Below are 12,721 nucleotides of genomic sequence, written 5' to 3'. Positions count from 1 at the left end.
TTCTAAGAAAGAAGCTTTGTTCATGGAATCTACGTTTTGATTTAGGCACAGATAAAGAGTGGGGAAAATTACTGACAGTGGTTTCAGCTAGACGGGTGTTAGTGACATTACTCCCTAAAGTGTTCCGAAAATGACATTTTGGTGATGTAACAAGTCTTCTTCTGACGTCCAATTTAATTGTTTCTCATATCTTATACGTTGCTTCGGTTTTTGGCATTACTAACAACTTTATTTATACTTAAATCATGTTTTAATATATATCTATATAAGTGAAAATGTCTCTGCGTGTGCGCGTCTGTCTGTGTGTACACTTCCCTACCAAATAAGTTAATTTTCGGTCTGCAGACTCGAGCTTTGACATAAGGGGTAGTTAGATTTGGGAAAATCTTTAATCGGTTTTCGGCCAGAAATTGGGCTGTTAAGGGGTCAAAGTTCAACGATTTGTACCTTTGAGAACTCTAACAAACTCCTCCCCCAATTTTGGGTCTAAACACTTGAAATTTTAGATATAGGTTACTTGGACATGGATCTAACTTTATAATTTGATTTGAGCCCAAAACAATAAATGTTAAGGGTCATAATTAGGATCAAAGTTTTTAAAAAATTGACTTCTGCAGTCTCTACCGAATTACTCAGCTAATTTTTGGTCTAAACATTTGAAATTCTACATAAAGTGTATTCAGATATAGGGCAAGCTTTTTAATAGTTTTTTACTGAAATTGCAGTCTCTAGCAAACTATTCAGCCAATTTTGGGTATAAACATTTGAAATTTTACATAAAGGGTATTCAGACATGCAGCAAGCTTTTTAATCAGCTTTAGGGCGAAAATTTGGCTGGCAAGAGGTCAAAGTTGACAGAGTTGACCGTTGCAGACTCTACCAAACTCCTCCGCCAATTTTGGGTCTAAACACTTGAAATTTTAGATATAGGTTACTTGGACATGGGTCAAACATTTCAATTGAATTTAAGTCCAAAACAATAAATATTAAGGGGTCAAAATTTTAAAAAGTTTGACGTTTGCGGTCTCTACCAACTTTTTTCTATGGTAGTTAAGGAAGTCTATCATATAGAAATGCATCACCGCACATATTCACACTTTTTAATATATACATATGCACATAAAGTTATGAACAGTACATAGGGCTCGAGCAAAGCTGAGTGGAACTGCTAGTATATATAAAAAGTGAAATTGTGTGTGTGTACATTTCTCTACCAAACTACTGTCATTTTCAGTCTGCAGACTCGAGATTTGCCTTAAGGGGTATTGAGATTTGGGAAAATCTTTTTAAACGGTTTTTGAACAGAAATTGGCTGTCAAGGAGTCAAAGTTCAACGATTTGACTTTTGAAAACTCTACCAAACTCCTCTGCCAATTTTGGGTCTAAACACTTGAAATTTTAGATGTAGATTCCTTAGATAAAACTTTTTAACTTGATTTGAGCCCAAAACAATAAATGTTAAGGGGGTGAAAATTGGGGTCAAAGTTTTAAAAAATGTTTACCTCTGCCAAATTATTCAGCCAATTTTTGGTCTAAACATTTTAAATTTTAGATGAAGTGTATTCAGACATAGGACAGGCTTTTTAAATCAGTTTTTGCCCAAAAATTTGGCTACAAGGGGTCAAAGTTCAAAAGATTTGACCTTTGCGGTTTGTAGTAAACTATTTAGCAAATTTTGGGTTTTAACATTTGAAATCTTACATAAAGCATATTTAGACATGCAACAAGCTTTATAATCAGTTTTTAGGTGAAAATTTGGCTGCCAAGAAGTCAAAGTTGAAAGAGTTGACCTTTGCAGACTCTACCAAACTCCTCCGCCAATTTAGGGTCTAAACACTTGAAATTTTAGGTGTAGGTTACCTAGATACGAGTCAAACTTTTTAATACATACACATATATATATATATATATATATATATATACACACACACACACACACAGTTATGAACAGTACATAGGGCCCGAGCAAAGCTGAGCTGGGCTGAACTGCTAGTATATATATATATTTAGACGCAATTGCCTTCATTATAAACATTGAGAAACACTAGCTAAGAAATAATGAAAACTGTCCTTTAACTAGACAATTATGAAGCTATCTTTCCTTGTTAGCTAGTTTATTTCCGGACTTGTATATAAAGATAGCAACTATATTTCAGCACCTACTTTCAGTACTTCACACCAATGCATTTGAATTTCAATTAATAATCGATAAATAATAAAAATAAATGCGCAGGTCAAACAGAAGCGAAAATGGTTGCGCAAAGATGGAGATTATTACTTTATTTCACGTGTATAATGAAGCTTATTTTAATATAAGCACATTGCTATTATTATTATAAAACATGGTTTTAAGTAAATTTTCAAAAAACAAAAAAACATGACTTGTGTAAATTTTTTAAAATGAATGGCAAAACTCATTAGTACAAGTCCAGAATTCAGCTTGGAAAAAAAAAAAAAAAAAAAAACGGAAATATCTTTATAATGTACGTCGTACCAGTACCACCAGTCACGAAACAAAAAAAATCATATTGTTCAAGTATTCTTTTTAACCAAGAAAATCAAATTTTATGAGGAAGCAAGACCTTGTGTCTTGAACCGCCATCTTTAATAAATAAAGGGAGACAACTCCATTCAAAATGTCAACAAAATCAGCCTTGTAATGGCTACAATTAACTATTAAAATCGCTGTAAAACGTAAAAATGATTTTCTCTCCTCTAAAACTCTTTAATCAATTTTTTATAGGGGGGGGGTATGACATTTTCGTTCCGTGGCGGGCGGGTACGTTTTTTTTTGTTGTTGTTTTTTTTTCAATTAGGTGTTTCACTCTGAACTTGCACGAAAATAATAAACGTACAGATACGGCCCTATTATAAAAACACGAGCGACGGCATTATCATCATGTAATAATAGAAAATTAGGCAGTCGTACTTAACTGCAGTGCATTTAATTCTCAATAATGATGATAAAAATAAGCCTCCACCCAAATAAGTCCTCAACCCTCCATTACACAGTTTTGTGCGCTGCACTGCACGCTGCAGTCTGCACATAAAATAAAAACAAGCACTAAAGACTCGGGTTAATTCTTATTTCAGCCACATAAATTAGTCGGGGTATGACTGCCAAACAACTTAAAACTATGATTTAGTTAAGAAAAAAAAATAAATAAAAATAAAAAGTTTTAAAAGGTTCCCTAAATTATTTGCCTTCTCACGTGTCTAAACACAAGATCGGTTTTTAATGTGTATTGTGGACAAAATCCACATCCATCAAAAGAGACAAAAGTAGAAATGGCTTCAGTCATGAAGGATTTCTTCTTCACTGACCGAAAACAGAACAGATGAAAGATAATATCAGAAGACAAGTTCTTTACTTAAAAAAATAAAATAAATCATGAACTTGAGATTGTGCCCTAATTCTTTCTCGGCATATTTCTAAAGATGGAGACTATATTTTTTCGACCTAGTTCTGAGCTCACACTAACGATGAAACTATAGCGTTAAAACCGAGAATATTCGGTACGTACTTATGCAGAATACGGACCGTGCTGAAATAATAACGTTAGAAACCCATTCTTAACATAAGGAGGGGGGTGACGTTCTGTAACTATTCAATACTTTCACCTAACAATCTAATAAAAAGATACCGTAAATATTGAATTTAACTTTAAAATCTTATCTAAAAGAAGAAAAAAAGCACAATTCGTATTCTGCGCAAGTATCAAACATAAAAATCAGTTTAGCAGCAATGTCGAAAAACCTATTTCACTCAAAATAATTTACGTGACTGAAATGGGCATTGATCGTTAATTTTAAGTTTTTAAAAAGCTTAGAAATGAAATTCAAATAAATATAAAAAATAAAACAAATATAAGGATTTTCAGTTGAAAAGAAAAAAAAAAAAGGGAACAAAGCCTTAAATCCGATTTAGAACAAATCTACTTTAAACGCAAAGCTAAAAAATAAAACAAAGCAAAAAAGAAAAAAAAAAACAAACAAAAAAATCTACAAATCGATGCACGAAGAAAATTCTCTGAAAATCACAGGACACATGGGCAAAACTAATTAGTTTACATTTTATTGAGCTTGAATATGTTGGTTATTGAGTTGAGAGTTCAAAGAAATTTATTATTCTTTTTTTATAAAACCATTTTAATACAAAATTAATAAAAGATTAATTGATAATATTTTTCATGTAATTAGCCAATTGTAAACTAGAAATCTCTGAAGATCCCCAAATCATATAGACGTGGAGGGAGGGGCATGTAATATTTACTGGGGTTAAGTTTTTATTTTCAAAATATAGCAAAAAATATTTACTTTTAGGGAGAGGGGAGACATCGAAAAGGTACATGTGCACTTTAACACTCAAAAAACAATATATTTTTTTTGTTTTCTCTTTTGCGGAAAGAAGGGTAAGACAATCCAAAATTAGTTTATTTTTCTCAAAGTTATATAGAAAATACATTCATCCATTTCGCAATATTCTGAAATAAACGCTATATTTTATTTGTGCATTAAAGAAAAAAAAATATTTGTAAAGTTTTAATAATATAGTTTGAAATATTGTTGGTAAATTTTTTACCATTTCAATTAAAGTCAATAAAATTATTAGTTATTTAATGTTTTCTGTCGTGATACTACTTCGTTATTTTATGGAATTTTGTTTTGAACTGCCAGAAAAGTTTATTATTCAGAAAACAAGCATTAATTTTGGATTGTCTTCTCTTTTCGCTAGTATAACTCTTCCGAAAATATTTTTTTATTATTATTATTAAAAAATAAAGTCAAAGTGCATTTGTGCTAAAAAAAAAAAAAAAAAAAAAAAAAAAAAAAAAAAAAAACCTCTTTAATACGAACTACATTAAAATATTGAAGTTATATTGGTGAAGGCTGGAATCTGGATCGGCAACCACATTTATTCCTTGTAAGCGGTTCTATACTCAGAAGCTGGCTTTCTTCAATTATTATTTCAGGCTACATATATTTATTTCTTTTACATGTTTAATTTTCCAGATTAAAAAAAGAATGTCAACGTGTGGGTCTGATAATTATTAATGTTTAAATGTACAAATATTTTATGACCTAAAAAGAAAATAAAAACACACAAAAATAAATATTATGAATCAATGTTTTGTTTTGTTTTTTTGTTTTGTTTTTTTTAAATATTTTAGGCGCAAATATTTTTAGTACTTAAGATATGTGTCTATTGGTAAAACTTTCAGAGAATGCTGTTTTTACGATTGTTGTAAAAATGGAACGGAAATTTAAATTTCGTTCAGTTTTAATCTTTTTCTTTTTTTTTTTTAATTGTACCCCGAAAAACAAAAGTAACCCAAAGAATAACATTCAACAATTGTACTTTAAATATATATAAAATAAAAGGGCTTGTTTTACTGTACACAGATTCGAAAAAGTTGTCACAAAACAAATATAGAACAAATAAATGTTATCAAAGGCAAGATAAGTTTTTTTCTACCTAACTGGATATGTTTTTAGTGTTTATATTTAATGTAACATGTTTATTCAGCTCGAAAAACATACAGTGTTTACCGATGTATTGGAAAATTCAAAATGGCGGGCGACTCTCTCTCGGAGACGGTAAGTTTGGGAAAATGAGTTATAAATAAAAAAAACAGTCAAAATACTATTAAAAACCCGCCGAATATATCAGCCTATGTCACGGTAACATATATTGTGCGAGTTTCTAACAGTATTTTGTCTGTTTTTTTTTGTTTTTTTTATAACTCATTTTCCCAAACTTACCGCCCCAAAGAGAGTCGGCTGCCATTTTCCAATACATCGGTAAACAATGTATGTTTTTAGAGCTGAATAAACATGTTACATTAAATATAAACACTAAAAACATATCCAGTTAGGTAGAAAAAAAACTTATCTTGCCTTTGATAACATTTATTTTTTTCTATATTTGTTTTGTGACAACTTTTTCGAATCTGTGTACAGTAAAACAAACCCAAATAAAATTTAAAAAAAAAAAAATTATTTTTTAAAATAAAATTTTATTAACAAAAACTAAATTTCATTTCTAAACGAAAAACGCCAATTTGGTATACCTTTTTGGTATATTTTCTTTTACGAAGTCCAACTCACCTTTCATATTGGAAATGTCGACTTTTATAGGTTTTTGGGTATGCTTACAACATGACCATCTATGGCAAGGCCGTAAATGACAGGTTTTTTTTGGTTTTTTTACATTTTCACCCCAAACAAGGCACACTGCCACTATGATCTAGGAGGCTACTATCAGGGACATAAGCTACAGGAGTACTATGTGGGGAGTTGAGTGGCAAGATGTCGGTTCACGTTACACTTGAATTTTTGCATGTCACTACAGTTGGGGAAGCAGGAACCCGGAAGGGATTTCCAAAGTCTAGCTAGCGGTTCTGGGGAAGAAACTACTGAAGTAGAAGGCTCTCTTATATCTAGGGATCTCAACTGTGAAGGGGAGGGATTTTGCTGCTCGAGGGGGTACAAGTGCTTCCAGTTCGTCGGAGCATTCACCGTTAAGTACTTGTAGAACAGGCAGAGGGATGATACATTTCGTAGATGGGACACAGGCTGAAGCTTAGATGACAGTTCAGGACCTATCAGGTTGGCGACTCTCTTTTGAACCTTGTCTAGGAGTGCGAGACTAGTAGCAGATGCACATTCTCTCTTTGATCTTGAGTGCGTGATACAATGGGGGAAGAGGTGGCTGGCTACTTTTAATGCATCTAAAACCAAGCTTCTATCTTTACATCATCAACACTGATCCCTATCTGGAATCAATTGAAATGGATGGCTCTCGTCTTGGGGAGGCTCCATGTTTTCACAAGCTTCTGGGATTGACCTTTACTCCTGATCTGAAATGGAACACATACATCAAATCTGTTGCCAAGTTCGCTGGAAAAATGGTGGGATCTTTCTACCGCTCCAGTAGATATCTCACTACTGATGCAATTTTCTATCTATATAAAAGTCAAGTACGTCCAAGGACGGAGTACTGCTGCCATATCTGGGCAGGAGCTGCTAAAAACAGCCTATCCTACCTTGACAGATTACAAAATAGACTTCGTAGCCTAGTGGGGGATGCCCTTTTCTCTTCCCTGCAACCTCTCTCTCACAGAAGACATTGCGAGCCTGTCGTCGTTTTATAGTTATTTCCATGGGAAGTGCTCGTCTGAGCTCCAATCTCTGCCCCTCTCCCCTCGCAAATCTTTCATGAAAAACACCCGTCTAGCTGAAACCACTGTCAGTAATTTTCCCCACTCTTTATCTGTGCCTAAATCAAAACGTAGATTCCATCAACAAAGCTTCTTTCTAAGAAGTGCAGCAAGTGCACGCCTATGGAGCTCTCTTCCGTCCGCCTGCTTCCCACCTGACTACAACTTGGATGCCTTCAAGTCCAACATAAACAAATTCCTGATTAACCGCCCCCTTAAGACACTTTATCAGATCTCCATTACTAGCGATTATTACTACAATATTATTCCATTGATTACTGTACACGCAATAACCCTTATACCCGAGTGGCACCCCGGCCTTGATAAGTGGTGACTTGTAAAAAAAAAATAAAAATAAAATAAACATCTCAACCTAACCTCCCAATGTTAAAAACGGCTTTCGGGATAGACACCCCCAACCTTGTCAGCATACTCGAAAACCTAAACAAAGTTGACAAATCGGATGAGAATGATGAGTTGGGCGTAATGTAAACATGTATTGAATTTAAAACGGAACGAAATTTAAATTTCCATTCCATTTTTACAACAACGGTAAAACAGCATTTTCGGCAAATTTTGTATGTCTATTTTAATTTGGTAAAATTGAAAGTATCCACTTCATCATGGCCATATATGAAACCATAAATTGAGAACCAGCGTTAATTAATAATAAAAAAAAAAAAAAGAAAAAAAAAAAATCATAATTATACCTTACGCCGAATTTTTTTAAGGCGGGCAAGAGGGAAGGCAAATAATTTTTTTACAACAATATACCCAATTTGCTTAGATAAATAAAATCAAACCGTTATATATAATAGTAATATTTCTTTTTCTTTCAGATTAGGTCCACCTCCACAATTTTCTTGTAAATGACTTTTCGAGGTTTTCGACTATGCTGAATACGAAAATCGCATTGAAATTTTGCAGAAATAAGTAGTTATCGAGATATAAAAAGTTGTATTATGTATTGCATTCTTTGGTGGCCATCTTTTTTTACGAGCGTGCGAGTGACATAAACCTATTCATCTATGACCGACACAGCACGCGCGTAAAAAAGATGGCCGCCAAAGAATACAATGTATAATACAATTTTTTATATCTCGATAATGCGATTTTCTGCAAAAATTTCAATGCGATTTTCGTATTCAGTATAGTCAAAACCCTATAAAAGGCGTCATTTAAAAGAAAATTGTGGAGGTGGACCTAATCTAAAAAAAAAAAAAAATACCATTTTTTTTTCTAAGTATTATTATTTTTAATTAGTTTATTAACCAAATAGAATTATATGATAAAGTAACACTTATTAACATAATAAAAACAAATTCTGCCAAAAGCTTTGCGCCGTTAAAATAATGGGCACTACTGTGACGGATCAACATTTTTGTTTGTTTTGAAAATCGCAACACAGGGAGACACAATTCAACTTCCAAACCGAGAGAAACAATTCAAGTATGCCGTATTAGAAAATGTCGACAAATTCTAATAACAAAGAATTTTTTTTTTTTTTTTTTTTTTTACACAAAATTTAAAATTCTAAAATGAATGAAAGTTGTTAAAATTTATAACTTAAAATTTATATTTTATAGTTATTTATGCGTGTGGCGTTTTTGTTTTGAGAAAACGTTCTTCTGAAATTGCATTGTCTCCTCCTGATTTGCGATCTTTAAAATGAAAATAAGTTGTTTCATGACAGTAATTATACAAATGCCAAATAATGGGAAGGGGGGGTACCACTAGTTAGTTCGCAATTTCCGATACGAGTGATGACCATGCTGAAGTGGATACTTTCTATTTCACTAATAACTTGTTTATTATAAAGTTCAATTTGAAAGAATATTCGGTTCTGGTCCGGAATTCTCCCTATACTAAAAATAAATAAAATAAAAAAAAATAAAAAATAAAAAAATGTATGATGTACGTACTTGTCACGGAAAGAAAATATCGTACACCAAAAATCACATAAACTGATCAGTTTTATTTTTAACAGAGAAAATCAAACTTCGTGGACGCAACGAACAGCGACGATATCACGATGCCATCTTGAAAACAAGGGAAATAACTCCAAATAATTAATACTCGAGGTTTTAGAAAGCATTTTTCAACGGGAGGGCATTCGGAAACTCAGATTCGCTTAAAATGATTTTCTTCATAAGAATAAAACTACTTGATAAATTTACGCGATTTTTGGAATATGATATTTTCTTTCCGTCACGGGCACTTAAATCATACTGATTTTGTTTCTTTTTAATATAGGAAGCAAAGAAGCACCGAATATCGAGTCTTATATGAAAGTTGTCCGCCGTGCGTGCATTCAGAGTTCAGATTTTGAGAATCGGATTTTCACGTTAATATGAAAATAAACGGTACTTGTTGAGATAGGGTCGACATGTCGATGTGGTTTTAAAGCAAAAACAACAGTACTTACTTAATTGTCATGTCGAAAATAGTAATATATCAAAAAATTAGGAAAATTTATCAAGTAGAAAATTATTTATAGTTAAAAGTAATTTTTACGGAAAATCGGGTGGGTTGGGGGTTGGGGCATTTTCCCTAGATGTAAACACTTCGAAAATTCCGAATACAGGAGGGGGGGGGCATATTTATCTCCCTTTTTATCAGTGTAATGGCTTTAGCCTTAGTGATAGATTTTTTTTTTTAACTAAAAACACAATAGCAGTTGTTCTACTCGATGAATTTTCGTAATTTTTGGATATATTACTATTTTCGACATGACAATCAAGCAAGTATTGTTGTTTTTGCTTAAAACTACATTTTAAAAAATAATCGATCTGTCGACAAGTACAAAATAAACTTCTCAAATCAGAACAGCAGAACTTGCAGACACACACACAAAGGATCCAACATCATTTCCAATAGATCTTTATAATTAATACAAAAAGCAATTAATCCAATAGTTATGTGTGTATAATTATAAATAATTATTTTGGGTTTGTTTTACTGTACACACAGATTCGAAAAAGTTGTCACAAAACAAATATAGAACAAATAAATGTTATCAAAGGCAAGATAAGTTACTTTTCTACCTAACTGGATAAGTTTTTAGTGTTTATATTTAATGTAAACTGTTTATTCAGCTCGAAAAACATACAGTGTTTACCGATGTAATTGGAAAATTTAAAATGGCGGCCCACTCTCTCTTTGAGGCGGTAAGTTTGGGAAAATGAGTTATAAATAAAAAAAACAGACAAAATACTGTTAGAACCTCGCTCAGTATATGTTACCGTAACATAGGCTGACATATATTCCGCGGGTTTTTAACAGTATTTTGACTGTTTTTTTTTATTTATAACTCATTTTCCCAAACTTACCGTATCAGAGAGAGAGAGAGAGAGAGAGAGAGAGAGAGAGTCGACCGCCATTTAAAATTTTCCAATACATCAGTAAACACTATGTTTTTCGATCTGAATAAACATGTTACATTAAATATAAACACTAAAAACATATCCAGTTAGGCAAGATAATACACTTTTGTACCTTTGATAACATTTATTTGTTCTATATTTTTGTGACAACTTTTTCGAATCTATGTGTACGTACAGTAAAACAAACCCATTATTTTTGCTACTTTTGCCACCGTGATGAAATAACGTTATTATTTTGAAAGCCATTCTTGACATGAAAGAGTGTCTTGTAACTATTCTGTTCTGTGCTTCCACCTAACAATTTAATAATTTAAAAAAAAAATGATATCGTGAAGCTTGAATATAACCTGAGAAAGTTATTTAAAAATAGCGCGGTGGCAAATGTATGAGGTAGAGGTACTTTTGCAGAATACGGATCGTGATATTTTTTCCGTATAGGATTTTCATGTTAAATTCAATTTTTAATGGTTTCTTTTGTTTATGTTCATTAAATTGTTAGGTGAAAGTACAAAATAGTTAACAATGCCCCCAGCCCCCACCCTCTTTATATTACAAATAATTTCTAAATAATAAGGTCATTATTTCAGCACGGTTCGTATTCTGCATAAGTGTAATAAATAATATAAGGAGTGTACAAATAAAAACAAAACTAAATATACAGCTCTACTTGTTAATGAGCACTATTATATAAATAAACTAAGATTTATAAGAATGTTGTTTATCCGAACCTCTATGAATAATAATACACACACAGAACTATAGGATTTGTTTTCTTTTTAACATGATTGGTTTTAAAAGTAATTTAGCCGGTTTTTCTTTCTTAGTTAAAAAATATAAAATAATGGGGAGTCCGACAGAAGAATTAATCTTTTGGGGGAAAAAAAAAAAAAAAAAAAAATGTTTATTTATTTAAGTCTTCCATTGACGATCTCTACACAAAAGTGTAGGCGATATTTTTGTATATGTATTTAGCAAAAAGGAAAAAAAAAAAAAAAAAAAAAAAGGTCTTATTTTTATTATTATTTTTCAGCATTATTATTAGGTAAGTAACAAACAAATATGGAGGAGATAAAAGTAATAAATGAGGATTAAATTTAAAAAAAAGTTTGTTTATATATATATATATATATATATATATATATATATATATATATATATGAGAGAGAGGGGAAAAAGGGAGGCTTGCTGCTTTTGCTCATATTAATAAACAACTGACCACACAATAAGAAGGTGGCGGTGGTTATTTGCTAAAAAAATTCACAAAGTTTGAGTCGAGAAAAAGAAACAAAAAACGACATAAATTCTTCTGGAACTTACGCCGGCTGGGTCTCCGAGGTCCGGACGAGGAGCTGCTATCGAAATTCCGAGCTCGATCCCTCTCCCTCGAGCTATTTTCCTCCATCAATCTCCGCTCGAGCTGGTTAAGCTTGTTTTGGAATGAAGTGGACATCTTGAAAAACCCCAGATCACATGACCAATGCGGGTTGATATGTTCACGTGTTTTCAAGCCGCGAGTTTCGTATTCAAAATAATTCAAATATTGCAAGAAAATCTTTCTCCCTTTAGAAGAGTTATTTAAAATTCGTTTTACTTAATGAAATAAACATTATTTTGCGTAAAATCAATGTTAAAAAATAAATGGTTTTATTTTATGTGTCAACATTTTTTTAGACTAGGATTAAAAAATTGCAGTTAGTGGAATCATTCAGACTACTAATCTCATCATGGTATTTATCCCTCTTCTTACGGAATTCGACACGAGGTACCTTTAATGCGTGAAAATCCAGCTCCATTAAAATGGGGCACTCTGGATGGTTGCTAAAGTTGCCGTTATCGGCTTCGTCGGGATTACCCGATGCGTTCGACTTGGCCAAACCGACAATAAACTGATCCTCGAACCGCATAAAGGGGGTAATGCTTGGGATGATAGCCTTTAAGACCGAACAGAATTACTCTAACTCAAGAGCCTGTACCATTACAGGCTCTTGATTCAGAGTGGGGGTATATTCATTGAGCCAGTGCCCCTAAAGAAGAACACTGGCCCTGCAAAAAATGCTTGAGTAGCTCCGTTGGCATTCTGGGTACAAGCAATAAGCTTGCTCCACCTGAAAGCCGAGA

The 12,721-nt window shown here is 32.6% G+C and overlaps 1 protein-coding gene across 3 annotated transcripts in view; it reads right to left on the bottom strand.

Annotated features, from left to right (window-relative positions):
• LOC145254816 (dual specificity mitogen-activated protein kinase kinase 7-like) overlaps positions 1 to 12,089 on the bottom strand; it is a 218,700-nt gene extending 206,611 nt beyond the window's left edge. The window contains exon 1 of one of the 3 annotated variants that reach the window (XM_080113642.1): positions 11,921 to 12,089. In XM_080113642.1, the coding sequence (XP_079969768.1) occupies positions 11,921 to 12,053 (133 nt within the window). In that variant the 5' untranslated portion in view covers positions 12,054 to 12,089. The remainder of the gene's footprint in view (positions 1 to 11,920) is intronic. The other 2 variants (XM_080113640.1, XM_080113641.1) reach the window with 2 other exon arrangements.
• Between the last annotated feature and the right edge of the window lie 632 nt (positions 12,090 to 12,721).

Source organism: Euprymna scolopes, chromosome 30 (genome assembly GCF_053919585.1).
Source record: "Euprymna scolopes isolate OS-2025 chromosome 30, ASM5391958v1, whole genome shotgun sequence".
Taxonomy (NCBI): domain Eukaryota; kingdom Metazoa; phylum Mollusca; class Cephalopoda; order Sepiida; family Sepiolidae; genus Euprymna; species Euprymna scolopes.
Note: the sequence above shows the minus strand (reverse complement) of the source record. Positions and strands in the feature narration are given on the sequence as shown.